The sequence below is a fragment of the Hypanus sabinus genome, chromosome 13 (genome assembly GCF_030144855.1).
Source record: "Hypanus sabinus isolate sHypSab1 chromosome 13, sHypSab1.hap1, whole genome shotgun sequence".
In the NCBI taxonomy this organism is placed as follows: domain Eukaryota; kingdom Metazoa; phylum Chordata; class Chondrichthyes; order Myliobatiformes; family Dasyatidae; genus Hypanus; species Hypanus sabinus.
In genome coordinates this window covers 5,287,238-5,312,160 of record NC_082718.1, presented here as the reverse complement: position 1 = coordinate 5,312,160, position 24,923 = coordinate 5,287,238, and the positions used below count along the sequence as shown (strand labels likewise).

General features: G+C 41.1%; 2 protein-coding genes across 5 annotated transcripts in view; one reads left to right on the top strand and one right to left on the bottom strand.

The window, feature by feature from the left end:
* LOC132403587 (peroxisomal succinyl-coenzyme A thioesterase-like) overlaps positions 1–11,464 on the top strand; it is a 71,062-nt gene extending 59,598 nt beyond the window's left edge. For all 4 annotated transcript variants that reach the window (XM_059987010.1, XM_059987011.1, XM_059987009.1 and 1 more), the window contains 6 exons: positions 2,247–2,366; positions 2,872–2,954; positions 3,260–3,350; positions 7,079–7,159; positions 7,250–7,391; positions 9,318–11,464. In XM_059987010.1, the coding sequence (XP_059842993.1) occupies positions 2,247–2,366; positions 2,872–2,954; positions 3,260–3,350; positions 7,079–7,159; positions 7,250–7,391; positions 9,318–9,448 (648 nt within the window). In that variant the 3' untranslated portion in view covers positions 9,449–11,464. The remainder of the gene's footprint in view (positions 1–2,246; positions 2,367–2,871; positions 2,955–3,259; positions 3,351–7,078; positions 7,160–7,249; positions 7,392–9,317) is intronic.
* Positions 9,905–24,923, bottom strand: part of gtf3c6 (general transcription factor IIIC, polypeptide 6, alpha) — a 30,610-nt gene continuing 15,591 nt past the window's right edge. The window contains exons 6-7 of the mRNA XM_059987016.1: positions 23,762–24,096; positions 9,905–17,273 (exon numbers count right to left, since the gene is read on the bottom strand). Of these exons, the coding sequence (XP_059842999.1) occupies positions 17,157–17,273; positions 23,762–24,096 (452 nt within the window). The 3' untranslated portion in view covers positions 9,905–17,156. The remainder of the gene's footprint in view (positions 17,274–23,761; positions 24,097–24,923) is intronic.

Sequence of the window (24,923 nt, the reverse complement as noted above, 5' to 3'; positions counted from 1 at the left end):
TACGATCTTCACCAAGTCATCCAGGCAGCGAAACAACAATTTAGGGACAAGATCCAGACACAGTCTCCACCAACAACACAGGCAGCCCATGGCAAGGTTGGCACACCATCACAGCTAGACACCGGAGTTTCCAACTCGCTGCCTCTCTCCCAGATGAGCTAAATCTTCTTTACCCTGAGCCCCTGTCAGGTGTTTCCAAAGAGTGGACGATCACCAGGCTGCGGACCGAACGGCATCCCAGGGCGGGTACTCAGGATGCGTACGGCCCAGCTGGCAGGTGTGTTTACAAACATTTTGAATCTCTCCCTCTCCCTCTCCCTGTGTAGAGTGCCCTTCTGCTTCAAAACATCCACCATTGTTCCGGTACAAAAAAAACCCAAGGTAACATGTCTAAACGACTGGCACCCTGCCACACTCACCTCTATAATAAGCAAATACTTTGAGAGGCTGGTCAAGGACTACATCTGCAGCTTGCCACCACCCACACTGGACCCCCTACACTTCGCCTACCGACACAACCAATGGACAGATGATGTAATAGCCACAGCTCTACACACCATCCTTACACATCTGGAGGAGAAGGATGCTTATGTGAGAATGCTGTTCTTGGGCTGCAGTTCAGCATTCAACACCATAATTCCATCCGGGCTCAACAAGAAGCTCAGAGACCTCGGCCTTCACCCTGCCTTGTGCAGCTGGATCCTGGACCCCCTGTCCGATCGCCAGCAGGTGGTAAGAGTGGGCTCCCTCACCTCTGCCCCTCAACACAGGTGCCCCTCAGGGCTGTGTCCTGTCCCATCCTTTACTCTCTGTGTACCCATGACTATCGCCACCCAGAGCTCTAAACTGCTAATTCAACTTGCTGACAATACCACATTGATTGGTCTAATCTCAAATAATAATGAGGCAGCCTACAGAGAAGTCGTCACCCTGATACAGTGGTGTCAAGAAAACCACCTCTCCCTCAATGTCACAAAAACAAAGGAGCTGGTTATGGACCACAGGAGGAATAGAGACAGGCTAATCCCTATTGAACATCGATGGATCTGGGGTTGAGAGGGTGAACAGCTTTAAATTCCTTGGCATACACATCACTGAGGGTCCCACCTGGTCTGTACACACCTGCTGTATGGTGAAAAAGGCAAAACAGTGCCTCTTTCACCTCAGACAGTTAAAGAACTTTAGTATGGACCCCCAAAATCCTAAGAACTTTCTACAGGGGAACAGTTGAGAGTATCTTGACTGGCTGCATCACTGCCTGGTATGGTATGTACTTCCCTCTCTGCTGGACTCTGCAGAGAGTGGTGCGGGCAGCACAGCGCATCTATAGATGTGAACTTCTCACTATTTAAGACATTTACAGAGACGGGTGCATTAGAAGGGCCAAAAGGATCATTGGGGACCTAAGTCACCCCAACAACAAACTGTTCCAGCTGCTATCATCTGGAAATGTTATTGCAGCATAAAAGCCAGGACCAGCAGGTTCCGGGACAGCATCTTCCACCAGGCCATCAGACTGATTAATTCATGCTGATACAATTGTATTCATTTTCTTGCAGGCGTTCACTGTAAGAACAAAGATATACAATATAATAAATGTAAGACAGAAAGACTGACAAACAATATGCAAATGAAGATGAACTGTGCAAGTATATAAAAAAACAAATTCCGTTTAGTATCTGAGAATGTATACAGTATACAACCTGAAATTCACACTCTTCATAGAGACGTCCGCAGAACAGAAAATTCTGTAAGGAATGAATCACAGGAACACCTGAACTCCAAAGCCCCCTCACGCACAAGCATCCCCCCCACTTGTGCCAACAAACACAATGACGCCCACCATGCCAGCAGCAGCAAAGCCACTTTGATCCAGAGACCATCAAAGATCACAGTCCATCCCAACACCTCGGCCTCTTAGATGCTCTCTCACTAGCAAAAAGAGGTCTCTCCTGCAGCAAGAGTAAATTATTTAATTCTAAAAATGTAAACTGTTTTGAAGTAAAAAAGCAACAAGGGGATTGGAATGATCCCTCTTTGTACTCTGAAAGCAATCAATGTGGTGGTGCATAAAGGCCACCTACAAATAATTCTACCCAGAATCTAAATGGGCCAAATTCAGGCACACCCTCATGACTCATGGCAGAAATCATGTTCGGTCAAAATTACAATGTGTTTAAGGAGTGTTTACTGTTAATCATTCTTGTTAAGTGATGATGTTGTTTATGTTGCTCACTGACACACAGGAGGCCTTTATTGCCCTTGAGAACCATCCAAAGATTGCAAAAGGGAGAGTTGCCCTTGTAGGGCTTTCACTTGGATTTACAGTGGCACTCCTGATGGCAACGGAGCTCAGAAATATTCATGTAAGTTTAGTAAACTATGAAAATGGTTTGCAAATGAGGGATGTTAAGTTTGGCATCCAAATGGAAACTTGGTACAAGATTCAATTTAACATTTTAAGTCATTGTACTACTATGAGATTGAAACTAGTTTTAAGCCTGTTCACTAAATTTTAAGTGAGAATCCAGCCATTGCAAAGTATTTTTGAATCATCTGCGGAAAATTTGCAGTCTTAAGGGTCAAAATGAGAATTCATTGTTTGTAGATATATATTTTCAATCAGATTGTTTATTCACTTGTAGTTTTCAAACTAAGAATCTCCTATGTTTTGAAATGAATCTCTGTTTATTCAATAAATCTTGTCTTTGCAAAGTAGTTAAACTGACAAAGCAGTCAGTTTCCCAACTAAACTGATTAATTTGCTGGAAATTGGTTTTGTGAATCTAGCGCTTTTTTTTTTACAAAGAATACAAACTCATCTATAGATCTTGTTTGTTCATCCATTCCACTTTACAATTTTTCTTTCAGCCCAAATGTTTAGTCTGCATCAGTGGAAGTCATTTTAATCTGATCCAGAATGGAGATTCAATTTTGTTTCAAGATGAGAATGAGTAAGTTAATCTAATTTCTTGTGATTTTCTTCTTTTATATATTACAGCTGTTCTTCAGTAGCTATTGCTTCCTTAGAGTGCAGACTTTATTGAATATATCATCGTATTTAAATATCTGAGTGAATTGGTTGCCTTCTGCAAGGAAGCTTCAATTTAGAAAGTTCCAACAGTGCCTCAAACTCTGTGAAATTGGTAGCCTGTGCAAACCTATATTATTTTCAAAGAGAGGAAGGATTTATAACACAGTATAAGTAAAATGTATTTTGGACTAATTAATCGTGTATTTTTCTTGTCTTTTCACCAAGTCATGCAGATAAAGTTAAGTTTGCAGAGGATGGCGCTTTGATATGGAAATACATCCCTTTGCCATTCACAGATTCAAAGTCCATGGTGAAGGTAAAAGCTCTTATTCATAATGTAAATAATAAAAAGGAAATAAAAGGCTGAGAAGTAAATTAGCATCTGTGCAGCCAACCAAAAAATATTTTGTTTGTGAACTTAATTTTAATTGGCCGAGTCAAGGAAGGGTTGTGGAAGGATGAGGAATAGACATGATTCCCTAGTACAATAAGATGGGCTGTTAACCTTGCAGTCAATTTGGAATTGGATTTACAGTATAGGCAGTCCCTGAGTTATGAACGTCTGACTTACGGACAACTCTTACTTACGAACCGAGGAAGGAGAACACCATCTGCCATTTTAAGTTGTTGCCGTTGTCACTGTGTTGAGTGTTTAACTTTGTATTTGGCTTAAATTTTTCTTAGTAAGATTCACCCTGACCCCGTGCCCCCCCCCCCATTCGTTCCGGTTGGCTGGAGAGCACCGGGCTAGAGAACGGAGGTTCCCAAGTTCGATTTAGTGACAGACCACTCCCGTGCCAGGTTGATATCGATCCAGTGACTCCCGTACCATCCGTGCCGGGTTGATGTCGAGCTCACAACTCAACCTTGTAAAAAAAAACACTCACACCTCCAGTTTAAATTCCCGTGTGGAATATTGTGGATGATCAAATACCCAAACCCAGCACAGCCCCACTTGTCCCATTTAACCTGTCTCAGTGCGGTGCAGTTTGGGACCCAGGGAATTCAGTGCTGTGGTCCTTGGGACCCAGCAGACCTCGGGAGCCGGCACAGGTCGGGACCTGCCGCCCGCGGTGTTCCTGTTCCATTGACAGGAAGTGATCGTGATTGAAAATAAAGAGGAAATAATAAAGCGTTTGGAAAGAGGTGAAACGCCATCGGTCATTGGAAAAGCATTAGGCTACAGTTGGTCAATGACTGGAACAATTTTAAAGGATAACGGATAAAGTGAGAATAATGGAGCATGTGAAAGGCCCTGCCCCGATGAAAGCTACAATTATTACTAAGCAACACAGTGGTTTAATTATTGGAATATATACATTTCTTAAGTGTTTTATATGCATAAAAAGGTAAAACATATACTAAGACAAATGTTTGATTAACTGACGCTAAATAATACCGGATGTAATTGTTCCTACTTGCATACAAATCTGACTTAAAGACAGACTCAGGAACTCGTACGTAACCTGGGGACTGCCTGTATTATTGTCTTAGGACACGAAATCTGTTGTTTGCAATAACAGTGCAGTACAAAGACATAAAACTACTATAAATTACAAAATAAATAATGCAGAAACATAGAAAAACATACAGCACAATACTGGCCCTTTGGCCCACAAAGCTGTGCCGAACATGTCCTTACCTTAGAAATTACCTTGGGTTACCCATAGCCCTCTATTTTTCTAAGCTCCATGTACTCATTCAGGAGTCTCTTAAAAGACCCTGTTGTTTCCGCCTCCACCGGCAGCCCATTCCACGCACTCCCCATTCTCTGCATTTAAAAAAATACTTAACTCTGTACCTACTTCCAAGCACCTTAAAACTATGCCCTCTTGTGCTAGCCAGTTCAGCCCTGGGAAAAAGCCTCTGACTATCCACACAATCAATGCCTCTCATCATCTTATACACCTCTATCAGGTCACCTCTCATCCGCCATCAAAGGAGAAAAGGCACTCAACCTGTTCTCATAAGGCATGCTCCCCAATCCAGGCAATATCCCTGTAAGTCTCCTCTGCACCCCTTCTATGGCTTCCCCATCCTTCCTGTAGTGAGGCGACCAGAACTGAGCACAGTACTCCAAGTGGGGTTTGACCAGGGCCCTATATAGCTGAAACATTAAAAAAAGGAATAGTTGAATAGTGTTCATGGATAATTTAGAAATCTGATGGCTGAGGGCAAGAAGCTGATTCTGAATGGGTTTTTCAAGCTACCCTGATGGTAGTAACAAGAAGAGGGCTTTTTCCAGATGGTGAGTGCCTTTAATGACAGATACCACCTTCTTGAGGCTCTCACTCTTGAAATCCTCGGTGGTAAGGATGCTTTTGCCTATGATGGCTGGCGGAGCCTACCACTGTGCCTTAGAGCCTCCCTACCAGGTTGAGGTGCAGCCAGTCAGAATGCTCTCCACTGTGCATCTATAGAGATTTGCAAGGGTCTTTCATGACATTCCAAATCTCCTCAGGCTCCTAACAAAGTGGAGCTGCTGGTGTGTCTCCTCTGTGGTTGCATCAGTGTGTTGAACCTCCAAAATGTGTAGGCCTTGCACTTCGCTGTGTGCCTGCACTGCAGTGAAGTGTAACTGTAACACTTTATTCTGCATTTTGGATTTTTTTTTCCCTTGTACTACCTCGATGCAGTGATGTGATGAATTGATCTGCATAGATGACATACAAAACAAAGATTTTCTACCGTAAACACGAAGAAATCTGCAGATGCTGGAAATTCAAACAAAAACACACACAAAATATTGGTGGAACATTCCACCAGCATTTTCTACCGTACTTCAGTACATGAAACAATAATAAGCTGGTTGTATGCTCATCTCTAAATAATCGTCATTGGAGGCAAGACTCTGATAAATAGCTCCTGATTGCTTTTAACAGTGCCTTCCATGCGACCAGATATCACGGTTTTTTTTTAAATGAGTTTATTTCAAATTTATTTTAAATTTAAATGCTATAAATATTTTTATTTATTTAGAAATAGAGCTCACCAACAGGCACTTCTGGCCCAACAGGTCTGTGCCACCCATGTGCACAGTTAATCTCCTCATCTGTATGTCAGGAACCCTGGTGCCGTAATGCTAACTGCTACGCTACCATGATGTCCCCCCCCCCCCCAACCAGACTGTTTCTACCCAATTTCAACCGAAGGCCTTCCACATTTCAGGCAAATGTGATCATCACTACACTGCAAAACAATCACAATATAGATCCTGTTGCAGTGCATCAATCGGATAGATGCATTGATCGGCATTAATGGAGTTTTATAAAACTCCATTAATCTGCAGCACTTGGAACATTGATGTCGAACTGACAGATTATTGTACCATCGGAAGTTACTCCTTTTAATATGCCATCACCTTTAAATTCACTTTTTTTTATAAAATAATTTCTACAGTAGTATAATAGATTTTTTTCAGTGAAGCACATGAGTTGAAGGAAAATGAGACCTCCAAATATCAGGATATTGGATTATCAATGTTTTAATGTACTTTGTTTAGTGATCATAGACCCTTAATTTAATTTCCATTAACAGTAGCTAACCTTTGTTTTGTACATAAAAATACTTGATTTGTTTATGGCATATTTCCAGGCCACAAATCCAGGCAAGATATCAGGTGTTTGAGTGCAACTAGAGGTTTCAATGAAAAGATGCATTTTACAACATATCAGCTGTCTCATCTTTTCCCTTTATTTGTAAAGGCCATTCAATTTAGACCTATAAGTTGACCGTCTTTCTACTAAAATGAGTAATCAATGGTAGGAATAGATAATTTCACAACTGCATGGGCAGTTACATTCAGTAAGTGAGAAATCAAAAATAAAAATTTTATTTGCTGATATGCCATATTTTAATACAATAGTTGAGCAAACTCTATTTATGAATCCCAAAGATTCATGTAGAAAGCTACTGGCAGAATGGTATATGAATATATGTAGAAGGGATATTTCTACTTGCTCATGCCTTCAGATTTTTGCTTTAGATCATTTCATACATACTTGCTGTTAATACTTCAAAACTTCAATTGTCTTTGTTTGAAAGGTTGATAAAATCAGGTGCCCCTTATTGATTATCTGTGGTGATGATGATCAAAACTGGCCTGCACTTGAATCTGTTTTTGAGGTAAGTGCCTGTTATGCCCACTTAAATGAGATTTTGAGGTTTTTGGCGAGAATTATTTGTAGCTGAAAGCTTGGTTGTTCTTCCTCTCAGATACAGGATCTGATGAAGGCGGCAGGAAACGATCATTTGCTCACAACAGCCGTGTATCCTCAGACTGGACATCTAATTGAGCCTCCTTATAGCCCCCACTTCAGGACGACCAGGTTTAAGATCCATTCTATAAACAAAATAGGTGAGATATAATACTACAAATGATGACATTCATTCCCAGTAATTAGATTGCAATAGCAATGAGCATTCTTTCCCTTTTTGTAATTGAATATATTCAGTTTCATGTATTTAAAATGGCACAATGGAACCACTGCCTCATAGCACCAACAACCCAGATTCAATCCTGACTTCTGCTGCTGTGAGTGGAGTGACTCTGTGGGTTTCTCCCATGTCTTAAAGTCATGTAGCATGGGAGGTGAATTAGCCGCTGTAAATTGTCCCTCGGGGAGATGATGAAAATCTTCACACTTCACACAGAGAGTGGTGAATCTGTGGAATTCTCTGCCACAGGAAACAGTTGAGGCCAGTTCATTGGCTATATTTAAGAGGAAGTTAGATATGGCCCTTGTGGCTAAAGGGATCAGGGTATGGAGAGAAAGCGGGTACAGGGTTCTGAGTTGGATGGTCAGCCATGATCATACTGAATGGCGGTGCAGGCTCGAAGGGCCAAATGGCCTACTCCTGCACCTATTTTCTATGTTTCTATCTTGATATAGGTGTAAGATTAGAGTATGTGGGCGACTTGCACTTGATGGGTTAAAGGGCCTATTTCTGTGTTTTATAACAGTATATACTTCATGTTCTTTAGTGTGATATTTAAAACTAATATCCTGCGTTTCTCTTTATATCTAAATAAAGAATAGATTACCGGCAACTACATTTCAAATTATTATTGATGGCGTTGGTTAGAATGAGAGGGGAAAAATAATTTTGCTTTTAATCTTGGTGCATGATGCTGCCAAAACAGATAATCCCCCCACCCTTGGGAATTTCCAAAATTGGGTTGCAGTACCTTTTAAAGGTTTAATATGTGTGTGAATTTGTTAGGAGCAGGAGTAGGTCACTTGGCTGATCACCACCTCATCTCTGTTCTACCAGCTTCATTCCCTCTGCTTAAAACCATTTCTGCTTCCATCATCCTTTCAGTAAGAGTAACAAAAGCTTGAGACGCTTAGGGAGAGTAGAACTTCTTATTTCTAAACATTACCTTATTGTTCCAGATACTGCATAAGTATAAACATTCTTTCCACATGCGTCCTGTCAAGATCCCTCTGGATCGTAGATTTTTTTAATCAACCCCTTCTTGCTATTCTAAGCTTGCTTACCCTATCAAAACTTTCCTTAAAAGGTAATCAGCCCATTCCAGATATCAGCCTAATAAACCTTCTCTGAACTCTTTCGTATTAAAATCCTTGCTTAAATAAGGAGCCTATTACTGTATTGACACAAAGCTGCTGGAGGAGCTCAGTGAGTCAGGCAGCATTTATGGAGAGACGACGTTTTGGGTTGAGCCCACCCATCAGAACTGGGAAAAAAAGAGGGGACATAGCCCATATAAAGAGATTGGGGGGGGGAGCGTGGAACAAGAGCTGTCAGGCAATAGGTAGATCCAAGTGAATGGGGTTATGATGGGCAGCTGAGGGAAAGGGAAGAGCGGAAATGATGTAAGAAGCAGGGAAGTGATTGCTTGGAGTAATAAAGGGCCAAAAAAGATGGAATTCAATATGAAAAGACAATGAAGTATGGAGTAAAGGAAAGGTGCTGAGGAGGAAATTAGGGGGAATGTGTGAGTGATGAGTAGATGAGGGGAAACAAAAGGGGTGATGGGATCAGTGGGATAAGGGGAAAAAAGGGACATGGGGAAGTGGCTGGCAATTAGAGAAATCTATGTTAATGTCAAGACAGAATATGAGGAGTTGTTCCTCTAATCTGTGTGCACATCAACTTGGCAGTGAAGGAGTTCCAATCTAATCTGTCGTATTCTTCTTTGGTAGAGTCTAACCTAACCCTCATTCAAATTGATGCCACAGTTTGTGAAGCTAGCAATAATGTAGACTTGGCAATGATACTTGGCTCAATCTAATCATTCTGCTTTTCCTTCCTAAAGTAAAGATTTTATGGGGAGGAACAACAAAACCTCATTCAGATGCTCAGGAGGACTCCTGGAAAAAGATTCTGGCATATCTGGAAAACCATCTTGTACTTGAACATCCTGCTGTGAACCGGTCCAAACTGTGAAAGTTGATTTTGTGTGAAATTACTAATAGTGCCTTCAAAAGAAGCAACTTTGTTACTTTGTCTGTTATGTAGGCATTTAATTCATAATTCACCTTCTGTTGCAAAATTTATACTTGGTTGGATTAGAGTTGTAAGCAGATATACGTGGGAGGTCACTATTTGGCCTGTGACAGTCAATTCCCTAGCAGAGCTGCCCATATATTTTCATTACCTATCTATTCTCCGTTACTTCATTAATGTAGGCTAATAACATTGAGTGTTTCCAGTAGCTTTTCAGCACTGATATGGGAAGAGAGTGTAGTTCAAACTCATGAAAGTTGTGCCCTCTAATTACCCTTCCATTTATCTTCTCTGCTGTAAGGTGAAGAACCTTGTGTCTGCTCTCTCAGGCCTTTCATCTGTAACACCAGCCTTTTAAAGTATTCTTTAAAGGGTTGTGTATATATGTATTTTGCCTTTCTCTCCCCCCCCCCCCCCCCCCCCAGAAGACTTAAATTTGGTCACTGAGAATATTTATTTAAAGTTCAAGTGAAAAGATTTTTGGTTCATGAGTTGCTGCTGAGAATAGTATAGGTTTTGGGGATCTGAGGGAAAGGGGCAAGCTTGTTGTAAAATTGCTTGGTGGAAAATTGCTTGGTGGGAGGATATAAGAGTTAAAGTATCGTGCTTTAAAGTTTAAAGTAGAGTTTATTGTCATGCACAAATAATCTAGGCACAAGTGCATTGGAAAACTTCCAGCAGCACCATAGACACACAGCATCACATCAATAACATTTACAAGAAAACATCATTTAACATAAATTATACATATTTACAAGAGCACAATTGGAACTTTATTGCAAAGTATTGTTAATATGTAGTATTTAGTGTTTTGCTGGATGGTTCAAAAACCGAATGGTTGAAGGGAAGTAGCTGATCTTGAACCTGGTGGTTTGGGATTTCAGTCTTCTGCACCTCTTGCCCGATGGTAGCTGCGAAAGTTCAAAGTAAATTTATTAAAGTTTATATATGTCAACATATAGAAACCTGAGATTATTTTCTTGCAGGCATACGTAGTAAATCCAAGAAACATAATAGAATCAATGAAATATTACGCTCTACAGGACGGACGAATGACCAGTGTGCAAAAGACAATAAACTGCAGATACAAAAAAAGTAATAATAATAATAAATGAACGAAAAAGTGGTATGGCCCAAATGGTGAGAATCTTTGATAATCTTGCCTGCAATAGCTAAACTCTCTGCAGCTTATGTGCATTCAGCATGATGTACAGTGGCTTGCAAAAGTTTGGGCACCCCTGGTCAAAAATTCTGTTACTGTGAATAGTTAAATGAGTAGAAGATGAACTGATATGTTAACATCAGGAATTTAAAGCTGCCGTTGATTCCCAATGTAGGCTGATACTTGTCCATTGAAAGGAGCAGTCAACGTTTCAACGGATGCTGCCCGACCTGCTGAGTTCATCCAGCTTGTTTGTACGTGTTTATTTGACCACAGCATCTGCTGTGTACTTTGTGTTTACATGGATAGCTTTTTCAGCCAATATGGATAGATTGGGACAAATGGCCTTTGATATAAATGTCTGATATGGAGATGGGGAAGAAAGGTAGACAATCAGCCATGATATTCAATGGTGAGGCAGTCTCAAAGAACTAGACAAAAATGAAAATCTTGTTTTTCTTGTTCCATGCTTTGGTTCTCCACATAAATATTTATGAAATCCAAAATTACACATGTTCTTGTTAACTTGTCTTAAAATTATTTTGTGCATCATTATTACATGTATAATTTTATATTTAATTAACATATTTAAGACTATCAAACATTTTATATTGAAAGATTCAAATTTTGTTTTCTGTGGTACTTTAATTATTAATGTAATGATATGGTGTATTTTTCTCCTGGGTATGTGCTTTGTCTTCACATGATGTACTTTATATGAAGATATTCAATTGATTAACTTGTAATGTGATTTCCTGTGCAATTACTCTTTGAATAAATTGCTCAAAACTTCATTCCTGAGAATGTCAAGCTATTTTGATGGTGCCAAGTTCACAGTTTGCTATTTCAAAATCACTTTATTGGTGTTATAGTTTTGAGGTATCTTTCAAAATAGCTCTGTAAAGGGGGTTTCTTATTTTTCTTTGTTACTGCATATGTTAATCAAAATGGCTTCTTTGTTTTAAAAGTAGGAGTGCTTCTTTGTTGTGAGAGAGTGCTGGAAGGTTGTTTGGGTTAAAATTTACTGATTACAAGAATTGTATTCCTTTGTAAACCAATTGGGATTAATATTGTTCTTTCTTCTGAGTCTGTAAGCTATTGTTGGTGGGCTTTTGGGGAGATCAGTGCGAGGGGGTGAGAGAGAGAGGACGTGATGCTGTAAACTGGGCGAGGAACGGACCCCAAGTGGGGGGGGTCCAAGGCCAGGAGGTACCCCAAGGAGAGGAGATAAAGATAGATGAGCTTGGTTGACCACCTCGGGTGGTCCTGAGCGAGTTGAGGAGTTCGGAGGGGATTGAATGGTGGACAGAAGATTTAAGTAATTGAGCTCCAACGGTTGTGCACGAAGTGGTTTGGACTTTGATAAGTTTGGCGCCTTTTCTTTATTTTCTTTTCCTTCATGAATACTGTATCGTTGTTAATTACCTAGTTATAGTAATCTTTATAAACTGTAATCATTTAATCGCATATGGTGTCCTGTCTGTTCTTTGGCGAGGCAGGGACATCACACAGCATCTACACAAGCTGATTACCCAGTTTGGCGGGGCCAAAGGCTGCTCCCCCTAGACGAGAACGAGCTGAGCGAGCCTGAGGCGACCCAGGGGGTTACAGCTCTAAAAATTTTCAGTAACTACAGCTGCTTTCTCAGGAAGATGTACTTTATTTTCTAAAGTACTTTAGACATTTTACAATGTGTTTGAATTTCATTGCTGAATGATCATGTAATTATGACTTTAATACTATTGCAATTATACTAAAATTTAATGGTTCTTTCAACCATTTGATATATAGATTTTTGCAGTTTATATTGTGGATCTTCAGTTGTTTTAGCTTGTAGCCACTTAAAACTGCTGACCCATGAAATTGGAGAATGTATTTGTTACTTTTGCTATTAGTTGAGGGAGGAACATTCTCCAGGACACAACTAAATAGGGTCACAGGATTTGAAATATCCTTCTTTCCCAGGCATTCTTAGGCATTTGTGCCCAAGAATGGATGTTGAATTGATAAACTTCTAGTTTACAGGCGAGAATGCTACAGGTTAACTAATCTTGATATCTTCCACATACACCGCTACAAATGTGCCAACCACACATGTAAGGAGTGGAAAGATCATATTGAAAATCTACTGAGATCACAATTAAAATTTCTGATTTCTGTATGTTAAGATGCTGTATTTCTCAGGCATCCAAGCGAACTGATTAAGTATTTTGGAATAGTCTTCGATATGGATGACACTAGCAGTGTGGCAGAAGTGCGATTGTCAAGGGGCAGAAGGTGCCATTACTAGGGCCAGTAGCCTGACCTTAGCGGTAGGGAAGATTTTGCAGTCAATTGTTGAGGATATTGTTTTAGGATACCTGTACTTGGACACACATGATAAAATAGGCCATAGTTGGCATGGTTTTCTTGAGGGAAAATCTTCCCTGACAAATCTGTTGAAATTCTTTGGGAAAAAATAGCAAGTAGGAAAGTCAAAGGAGAATCGTTGGATATTGTGTACTTGGATTTTCAGGCCTTTGACAGGGCGCTGGACATGAGGGTGCTTAGCAAGTTACAAGCCCGTGGTATTACAGGAAAGATTCTAGTATGGATAAAGCGGTGACTGATTGGCAGGAGGAAAAGAGTGGGAATGAAGGGTTCCTTTTCTGGTTGGCTGCCTGTGACTAGTAGTGTTCCAGAGGGGTCTGGTTTGGGGCCAATTCTTTTTACTTTACTTGTCAATGATTTGGATGATGGAATTGATGCCTTTGTTGCAAAGTTTGCAGATGATATGAAGATGGGTGGGGGAGCAGGTAGTTTTGAGGAAGTAGGCTACAGAAGGATTTAAACAGGTTAGGAGACTGGGCAAAGAAATGGCAGATGGAATACATTGTCGGGAAGTGTATGGTCACGCACCGTTGTAGAAGAAATAAAAGTGTAGACTACTTTCTAAATGGAGAGAAAATACAAAAACAACTGAGGTACAAAAGGAATTGGGAGGCCTTACACGGGATTCCCTAGAAGTTAATTTGCGGGTTCAGTCAGTGGTGAGGAAGGCAAGTGAGATGTTAGCATTGACTTTGAGAGGACTAGAATATAAAAGCAAGGATGTAATGTTGAGACATTATAAAGCACTGGTGAAGCCTCACTTGGAGTATTGTGAATAGTTTTGGGCTCCTTATCTTAGAAAGGATATGCTGACGTTAAAGAAGGTTGGAGGATGGTTTCCAGAAATGATTTGGGATTGTCATATGAGGAGCGCTTTATGGCTCTGGGCCTCTGAATTCCAGCGAGTAGAAGAATGAGGGGTGACCACATCGAAATCTATCAAATGTTGCAAGGCCTTGATAGAGTATGTTTTCTATAGTGGAATATAAGACCAGAGGATGCAGGCTTCAGAACAGAAAGATGCCATTTTAAAATGTAAATCAGGAGGAATTTATTTAGCCAGAGAGTGGTGAATGTGAGGAATTCATTGCCACAGGCAGTTGTGGAGCCTGAGTCTAGGTATATTTAAGAGGTTGATAAATTCTTGATTGGTCAGGGCATGAAGTGGAATGGGGAGAAGGTAGGAGTTTGGGGTTTGGGGGAAATGGTGGAGCAAACTCAATGGGCCAAATGACCTAATTTGGCTCCTATATCTTATGGTCTTTTAATGCAACAGGAAGGAAGCAACTACTCATTTTTAGCTTTATGCACATTGACTGCCATATTTTATAAAGGATTTCCAGGAACAATAAAAATCCATATCAGAACTTGTTAGAAATTTAAAATTATTTGTCATGTTTTCTTGATTTTTTTTGCCCTGGGAGATTTTCACATAACTCTTGCTTAAAGTGTTCACACAGTGTTTACTGTTACTTACTGTTTTAACACTTGATACTGAAGTGCTGGACAATTTTTGGCTCTCTCCCCCTCCCCCCCCACCTATGCTGAGTTCATTGTGGCTTCTGATGGATTTTGAGTTGTATCCTTCTGTTGGCTGCCTTAAAATGTAGCAAATTGCAGAAATGGATATTCTGGGGGGATTGCAGGAGCAGTAAGGAACAAGGAATTCAGTAGAACACAGGAGGTATTTGAAAGAAGCACCAGATAACAAAAGGTCTTTCATGTAACTACTACCTCATCACCAGTATTGTCCATGGAACCTTTACATTACCAAGGAGGCTTTCAGCAAATTATTTTCACAATTAGGGCCTTTCCCAGGTCATGGACAATGCTGTCTAGCTCATCCTTTATTTTCTATTTAAAACTTCATAAAGTTGTTATGTTGACCTATCTCAATATGCAGCTAACCACTGGCAGGTTGGTTCCTGAGGCTGTCTATACCAAGGAAAATATTTACAGCTTCTTTCCTATTAACAATGTGAAGCAGGATGAAAAAAATTAGCTTTCATCTTCATCCAAGTACTATTGCATGAAGTTCACAGTAAGTGCAGCAACAAGATTTTAAAAAAATATATATATATTGCTCATTCCTTGACATATCAGCATGACATCATGGAATAGGTGCCTCAACTATCTGGAGGGATGAGCAAATCTATATTTGTTCTTCCTAGACCAATGAAATTAAGTAAAGATTACAAAAATAAAAAAAGATTAAGGCACATTATTGATGGGGAAAACATGTTTCAAATGGAAGGAGGGTGACAGCCAGAACACTTAAATCTCAATAATTGGAAATGCTTCCAGCTGAATTTCCCACATACTACATAGTTTTATAACCATATAAAACAATTATATAACCATATAAAACAATGGCACAGAAACAGGCCATCTTGACCCTTCTAGCCCGTGCCAAACGCTTACTCTCACCTAGTCCCACTGACCTGCACTCAGCCCATAACCCTCCATTCCTTTCCATATACCCATACAAATTTATTGTAAATGACAATATTGAACCTGCCTCTACCACTTCTAATGGAAGCTCATTCCACACAGCTACCACTCACTGAGTAAAGAAGTTCCTCCTCGTGCTACTCCTAAGCTTTTGCCCCCTCTCAACTCATGTCCTCTTGTTTGAATCTCCCCCTACCTTCAATGGAAAAAGCCTATCCATGTCAACTCTATCTATTCCCCTTATAATTACCTCTATCAAGCCCCCCTCAACCTTCCATGCTCCAAAGAATAAAAACCTAACTTGTTCAACCTTTCTCTGTAACTTAGGTGTTTATATTTAAGACACTACTTTCAGATTGAACTGGATCATTATCACACACTGATCATTCCCCAACGGCCCATCAAGATCATCAATGGACTAGACATAGGAGCAGAATTAGGCCATTTGGCCTATCAAGTTTGCTCCACCATTCAATTGTGGCTGATCCTTTTTTTCCTCCTTCCTTAACCCATGCCCCTGGCCTTCTCTCCATAACGTTTGATGCCGTGTCCAATGAAGAACCTGTCAATCTCTGCCTTGAGTACACCCAACTCACCACACTCAGGCTAAAGAAATATCTCTACATCTGTTTTAAATGGACATTCCTCTATCCTGAGGCTGTGTCCTAAACTCCCCCACCATGGGAAACATCCTTTCCACATTTACTCTTTATAGGCCTTTCAACATTTGAAAGGTTTCAATGGGATCCCCTCTCCATTCTCCAGCAAGTACAGAACCAGATCCATCAAACATTCCTCGTATGATAACCCTTTCATTCCTGGAATCATCCTCGTGAACCGCTTCTGGACCCTCTCCAATGCCAACACATCTTTTCTCAGATGAGGAGCCCAAAACTGTTCACAATACTCAAGGTGAGGCCTCACCAGTGTCTTATTAAGCCTCAGCATCACATCCTTGCTCTTGTATTCCAGACCTCTTCAAATGAATGCTAACATTGCACTTGCCTTCCTCACCACTGACTCAACCTGCAAGATATCCTTTAGGATGTTCTGCACAAGGATTCCCAGATTCCTCTGCATCTCATTTTTTTCAATTTTCTCAATTTAGAAAATTTATTTCGAACACCAAAGTGTATAAACATGCATTTTCCAACACTGTATTTCATTTGCCACTTTCTTGCCCATTCTCCTAATCTGTCCAAGTCCTCCTGCAGTGTTCCTGTTTCCCCAACACTACCTGCCCCTCCACAATATTATCTGCAAACTTGGCAACAAAGCCATCTTTTCCATATCTAAATCATTGATATACAGACTAAAATAACCTGAGGAACACCACTAGTCACTGGCAGTCAACCAGGGAAGGATTCTTTTATTCCCACGGCTTCCAGATTCCTCTGGAGAAACATGAGGGTTGCGTGGGAAAAGCAAGTTATCCCCAAAGCCTGGAGAAGAACGGGGGAGAGTTCTGATCCCAAAAGAAAAGAATTCATTCACCATTGAACAGTTTTGCCAATAAACCTTCTCAACATAGAAGATCTTTTTCAGCATGTTGGTGCAAAGACTTACAAAATATCTGAAACAAAACTGTTTCATTAACTCATCAATCCAAAACCCTGGCATAGCAGGCTTCTCGGGATGCCTTGAACATACCAGCATCATATGGCATCAAATCCAGACAGCTAAGAAAGAAGGATCTGCATGTCTTGTTCCTCGACCTGGCCAACGCCTATGGATCAGTTCCTCATTCCCTGCTGTGAACTGCTTTTGAATTCTTTCAGGTGCCTGCAACAATAACAAATCTGGTAAAACACTACTTCCAGGATCTGCAAGTTTGTCTCACAACATCAGACTTCACCACATCAGCTTGGCAACCATTGGAAGTAGGCATCATGGCGGGGTGCACCATCTCCCCACTGGCCTTCACTATGGCAATGGAGCTTATTATCAGAACCTCAAAATGGGTTGCAGGAGGAAAACGGCTACAGTTTGGTCAAAGGTTGCCACCGATATGAGCCTATATGGATGATATAACAATACTTACGACAACTGTCCCCTGCACCAAGAAACTTCTGCAAAAGCTTCATCAAAATAACACATGGGTGAGGATGAAGATTAAGCCCAGCAAGTGCAGAAGCATCTCCATTGTCAAAGGTCAACTCACAGATCATAGATTTCATATTGATGGAACACCTGTCCCAGCTGTGTCAGAAATGCCAGTGAAGAGCTTGGGTCAATGGTATGATGCTAAGCTCAAGGACACTGAGCAGTTTAAACAACTCAAAAAGGATAACATCACGTACATAGCTCGCATCAACAAGACCTGGCTGCCAGGAAAACTCAAGCTGTGGTGCTTCCGGTTCAGCATACTCCCAAGACTCATGTGGCCTTTAACAGTGTATGAAATCCCCATCAACAAGGTGGAAAAGCTCGAAAGAGTGATCAGCACACATGTAAAACTGTGGCTTGGACTTCCACAATGCTTAAGTCCTGTTGGACTGTACGGGAAAGGCAAATGGGAATTACCAATTACAAGTCTTGTGGAAGAATTGTGGAATGCACCAAAGCAAGGTTGGTCATTACCCTCACTGAATCTGAAGATACTGTTATTCAAACAGCAGCCCCCTCGTGTGGCAACGGGGAGAAAGTGGACCCCATCTGAAACCGTTCAGAGAACTAGGTCTGCTCTTCACTTCAGGGATGTGGTTGGCCAAGTCCAACATGGGAGAGCCGGTCTCAGGCTCGTCCCAAAGGCTCCTCAACGGCACAAGGCAACATCAGTGCAGAAGAGACGACTCGTGGTGGAGGAGGTGAGGAGGCAGAGCGACACACCAGAGTCGTTTCAATGGCCAAGCAGGGCCAATGGACTAACTGGGAGAGCCTGGAAAAGAGGAAACTCAGTTGGCGTGACATCTGGGAGATGGAGGGATCTCGGCTAAGTTTTGTCATTAGAGCCACTTATGACCTCCTACCAACACCTCAAAACCTGAACCACTTGCTCTCTTTATCAAGCACCTGGATCTCTAAGGCACATTTTAACAGGGTGCACCATGAGCCTCAGCCAGGGACATTATCCTCGGTGGCATAACCAAGTTCTCAGACAGCTGGTATCAATCTTGGAACAGAGGCAAGCCACCGTAAATGCTCTCCCACAAACATCGGCAGGAAATATCCACATTACACGATTTGTACCAGCAAGCCAACCTCCAGAGCACTAAGTAACATCAAAGGACATAAGCATTCTGCATGTTGCTTGGGATTGGAAAATAGACGTGGACTTGGAGAAAAAGCTTGTGTTTCCCCCAGACATTGCAGCTACAACACTCCGGCCAGACATAGTCCTGTGGTCCACAACAGCCAAGCTGGCATATGTTGTGGAATTGACAGTACCATGGGAAGATGGTGTTGAAGAAGCTTATCAGAGGAAAAAGACCAAGTACTCTGAACTGGCAACTGAAGCTGCTCAGAAAGGCTGGAAGACCAAGATTTTCCCTGTAGAAGTGGGATGCAGGAGATTTGTTGCTACATCTACGACCAGTCTATTGAAGAAGGTGGGGGTGAGGGGTGTCTCCCTCCAACAAGCAATCAAGTCCATGTCAAACGCAGCAGAGGAAAGCAGCAATTGGATTTGGGTTAAAAGGAAAGACAACAACTGGGCTGCAAGATGAAGACAGGAGGGTACAGAACTGAGGGGCTGTATCTGGGACGCCAGGTAGCACCTTTGAGCCCTCTGGAGACGTCGTGGGCTTATCAACGAAACGTCAAAGAAGGAGGGTGCCCACCTGATGACCCCGATGATGCAGCTACCCTCCTCGTCACCACTCCAAGCCACTGCCAACATCGAGAGTGCCGACTTTATCATTGGGATTGAAACATCAAGTCCTAGTAGCTCTACTATTCTACTCCTACCAACCAGCCAATGCTCTAACCAAGTTAGTAACTTTCCTGTAATAATTTTTCCATAGTTAACTTCTCAACTCAATGGTCCAGAAAATCCATTGTATTTACCAAAAGGAGCAGCTGATTTATAAAATGTGACCAGATATGAGTGATTAGCACCAAGAATTCAATACAATTGGCAACTATATTACTGAGGTGTGCCACTGAGGCAACAACCACATCAGATTATTCATTAATAAAATCCACACATGGAATTACTGGCATGGTTGTAGTCAATAGTTTCAGAAGCAGATAGGATAGGGGCCATCGCTGTCCTGCAAGCCATGGGTTTGTTCCTGATAAGAGGGCTTGATCTTCCAACATTCCTTTCTTTCCATCTGTAAAGGCTATGCTCTTGCATTGAATGACATTAGTGAACTGCATTAATCAAGTCTGCCTTCATTGATGGGTGACTTGTAAAATATTTGTCCATTTTTCCCTCACCATGCATTTGTTATTGAAAGGTGTTCTACAGTGAAATAGAACAGTACAGAGCCTTTGTGGTTAAAGGGAAAACTCCTCTCTCCCATTTCTGAGCTGATAATGACTTTGCCTCTCATCATGCACAAATGCACTAATGCAAGTGTCCTTGGAGCTGCAGTGAACATAATTTAGTTTGAAGTTTTTATTTGTATAGACACAAACACCAAGTTATTGGAGATAAATTGCTGTGTCATGGCATGAGAAACTGAGAAGTACTGGATTGCTGTATTTGCTCTATACTGTATATTCAAAAGAAATTCCTGGACTCCCAAGTTACAGGAATGTTGCAGAGGCTGACCTATAGTACAACACTGCCATCTAGTGCTAGAAGACTTAATTCTTGGATGGAATACAGCTCCAAACCTACCCATGTTCCTGACCCCACTCATATCCATACTGCACATCCTCAGCTCTGGTCAAAAAGACCATTAGTACTCCAGACTCCAGCTTGCATTGTGAACTATAGTGAGTAACTCAGACAGCAGACGACCAGGATGGCCAAAAAAATTGCATCTCAGATTGTCAAGAGTTTTACTGTATCTATTTGTGAGATTTTGAATGGCATGTGATATCACAAGGAGCTGCCAGTTGAACAGCTTGCAAGGCAAAGCACTCACTTCCACTCTCCATAAAGATTAATCTTCCTTTCAAAATTCAACACCACCTCACAACTCAACTTTTTTGCATGCCCATTCAAAACATGATTCTTTGCTGAGTAATAAAACAATACTTTCCCCCTAATGAGCCAAAATGAATACAGTAGTACATTCAAAAGGTCTTTTGTATTGGTATTAGGGGAATGGTTTAAAACTGCATTGAAAACAAAAGTAAATTCGCTGAAAAATAAACTTTTATTTCAGATTGGATTTTCTCTCCATCCACTTTCTCTCTAGAAAGAAATCTGAGGTGTTACCAGGACTGAAGGGCTTGGATTATAAGGACAAGTTGGATAGGACTAATTTTTCTCTTGGATTGTAGAAGGCTGAGAGGTAGTAGAAGTTTATAAAATAACAAGTGGCATAAATAAGAATGAATGACCACCATCTTTTTCTCAGAACAAGGGAGCCCAAAATTTTACGTAATTGTCAAAAGATTTAAAAGATACAGTATATGGAGGCAACATTTTTCCCCCTCAGTGGATAGTGAGTATAGGGAACAAACTGCTAAAAGAAGGTTGGGTACAAAGGAGATGGGTACAATTACAATGTTTTATAAGACATTTGGACAGGTACATGGATAGAAAAGGTTTCCAGCAGGGGTCCCCAACCATTTCTGCCATGGAGCCTTTTTTGTTAACTGAAGGTTCTGTGAACCCCAGGTTGGGAGCCCCAGGTTTAGAGAGATATCGGCCAAATGCAGGCAAATGGGATTAACACGATGGACGACTTGGTCGGCCTGTGGCCATTAGACCATGGGGTGCTTTCATGCTGTTACACTGTTGTCTGTTCCCAAGAGGCAGAATTTTCAACTGCGTCATTAGAAACGGGGATGGTGCCGGAGGATTGGCGTATTGCTCATGTGGTTCCATTGTTTAAAAAGGGTTCTAAGAGTAAACCTAGCAATTATCGGCCCGTCAGTTTGACGTCAGTGGTGGGTAAATTAATGGAAAGTATTCTTAGAGATTGCATATATAATTATCTGGATAGACAGGGTCTGATTAGGGACAGTCAACATGGATTTGTGCGTGGAAGGTCATGTTTGACAAATCTTATTGAATTTTTTGAAGAGGTTACTAGGAAAGTTGATGAAGGTAAAGATATATAGAGCACTTATAGATAGCGGGTTCAAGGGATATGGGGAGAGGGCAGGAACGGGGTACTGATGTGTATGATCAGCCATGATCACAGTGAATGGCGGTGCTGGCTAGAAGGGCTGAATGGCCTACTCCTGCATCTACTGTCTATTGTCTAAAGCAGTGGATGTTGTCTATATGGACTTCAGTAAGGCCTTTGACAAGGTTCCACACGGAAAGTAGATTAGGAAGGCTCAATTGTTAAGTATTAATATTGAAGTAGTAAAATGGATTCAACAGTGGCTGGATGGGAGATGCCAGAGAGTAGTGGTGGATAACTGTTTGTCAGGTTGGAGTGGTGTGCCTCAGGGTCCACTATTGTTTGTCGTATACATTAATGATCTGGATGATGGGGTGGTAAATTGGATTAGTAAGTATGCAGATGATACTAAGGTAGGTGGCGTAGTGGATAATGAAGTAGGTTTTCAAAGCTTGCAGAGAGATTTAGGCCAGTTAGAAGAGTGGGCTGAACGATGGCAGATGGAGTTTGATGCTGATAAGTGTGAGGTGCTACATTTTGGTAGGAATAATCCGAATAGGACATACATGGTAAATGGTAGGGCATTGAGGAATGCAGTAGAACAGAGTGATCTAGGAATAATAGTGCATAGTTCCCTGAAGGTGGAATCTCATGTGCATGGAGTGGTGAAGAAAGATTTTGGCATGCTGGCCTTTATAAATCAGAGCATTGAGTATAGTAGTTGGGATGTAATGTTAAAATTGTACAAGGCATTAGTGAGGCCAAATTTGGAGTATTGTGTACAGTTCTGGTCACTGAATTATAGGAAAGATGTCAACAAAATAGAGAGAGTACAGAGGAGATTTACTAGAATGTTACCTGGGTTTCAGCGCCTAAGTTACAGAGAAAGGTTGAACAAGTTAGGTCTTTATTCTTTGGAGCGTAGGAAGTTGAGGGGGAACTTGATAGAGGTATTTAAAATTATAAGGGGGACTGATAGAGTTGACGTGGATAAGCTTTTTCCATTGAGAGTAGGGAAGATTCAAATAAGACATGAGTTGAGAGTTAAGGGGCAAAAGTTTAGGGGTAACACGAGGGGGAACTTCTTTACTCAAGAGAGTGGTAGCTGTGTGAAACAAGCTTCTAGTAGAAGTGGTAGAGGCAGGTTCGATATTGTCATTTAAAAAGAAATTGGATAGTTATATGGACAGGAAAGGAATGGAGGGTTATGGGCAGAGTGCAGGTCGGTGGGACTAGGCAAGAGTTAGCATTCGGCAAAGACTAGAAGGGCCGAGATGGCCTGTTTCCCTGCTGTAATTGTTATATGGTTATATGGTCAGAGGAAATACTGCCAAGAGACTACAGTGGATAAGTACCAAAATTCAGCAAGAGCCAGAGAGAGATGCTGGGCTGGATACAATTCAGCTCACCAAATGTACAAACATTCCACAAAACTTTCTGCAGATAAGCAAGTTTTCTCTAATCTTAACATTTCACAGTGAAACTACCATGGCCTTCTTCAGCCATAGGGTCCTACTTCCCCAATAAACACAGCTAAAGGACGAGTACGAAAGAGGGCAAAAAGCAGTGGTGTTTAGGGCAAGGGAACACGATGGCAAAGGATAAAACAGTAAGCGAGCTAAGGTCTCTGGCCTACAGCAGGAAAAGGCAGGGAACAGTAGGGTGAATAATAGATACCAACAGATTCTACACCAAAGGCACTAAAACTGATGGGTTTGAGTGGAACTTGAATGGGGGAAAACACACATGCACCATTTTTGTTCAATAGTTCATCAAAAAAACTGTTAAGTCTCAAATACTTCATATTTTAATCAAAAACTAAAAAAAAGTTCCTCCCATTCAACAGACAATTCAGAATGTCCTTTATCATGCCAATTATATTTCGAACAATAATAATTACACTTCTGTTAGTGTGTAACCAGTTAGACCAGCATGCAGGTACCAAGGCCATTTATCCCACTGATTTTCAAAGCCTTCACTGTCACAATTGGGCTAGGAGCTCAGAGAGCAAACATCAGCATTGGAAACAAATGGTTGTTAATTGTACCCTCAGTAAAACTGCAGTCAACAATGATTTACTTGGTTTACAGTAAGGTTCTCAGAGCTCTGATTTTCAAGTTCCATTACACCATCTAGAGCAGCAGATGTAATCGCTTGACTCCCACCAGGATGTTCTTCCATGACACTATTCAGTTCTTGATTTGAGTCTCCATTCTCCAGGTCACTAGCCTCACCCTCCGAGGCTGAGGTAATATTGGGCTCTTTATCCTGCACCATCATCAAATCCGGACCTTCTTCAGACATCACTCTATCCCCAGTGTTCATCGACCTGTTGCGGTTTTGAACAAAGGTACAGATCAAGCCAGGTCTACGTGTGAAGTCATTTTCCTTGATCTTCAAGTACTCTATCCCTCCTGGATAAAAACAAGGTAACAAAATATCACAAAAAATTCAGGCCTATTTGCAAAATAAAAGGCTGCTACTGATAGAAATAATTGGGTAAATGTCACATACTTGCACAAACCAAGCTATCCACAATAGAATCCCAAAGGTCCTTTATTTCCAGCCACAGATAGTGCTGGCATCTGTCAGAGTCTAAATTGTTATTTTTCTTGTAGTTTAACTTTGTTTGCTTATGTTCATATAAATCACTTGTAATTGTTCAGTGAATTTTCTGTAATTTAGTATAGCTGGATCAGCATCCTTACTGTAGTTTCTCTGCAGCCTGGGTCATGCCACTGAACCCCACTGTTTCATAGTCTTGTCCCTATATCAAATGGAATTTCTCGAGTCTAGTTTGAACTAGTTTTTAGCGTAAAAGACAGCCACAACCTTTGTTCTCTTTTCCTTTTATTATTTCTTTTCATTTCACTCTTCCTTAAGTGTTACTTCTTTATACCAAATTTAACAGCTGTAACCACAAGATTTACACCTCATTCTTGATGTCCTAGGAACCTTCTGGATCAGATCATTTCCAGATCCAACAGAATGTTCAAGCCCCATTCCAAAGCCATGAATGCAAAGCCGAGGCCGGAAGGACAGCGTAACTGAGGTACACTATGCTAAAGACGGCTTTTTTTTTAGATGAGATGTAGAATCAAAGCCTTACTTGACCTTCAAGAGATTATTCAAAGCTAAAAAGGTGCTCCGGACAATATTTATCCATTAACCAACATGGCCATAAACACTTTCTCTTTGGAACATGTTCAGAATCTCACAGGGTTATTTAGTCATTGACAGA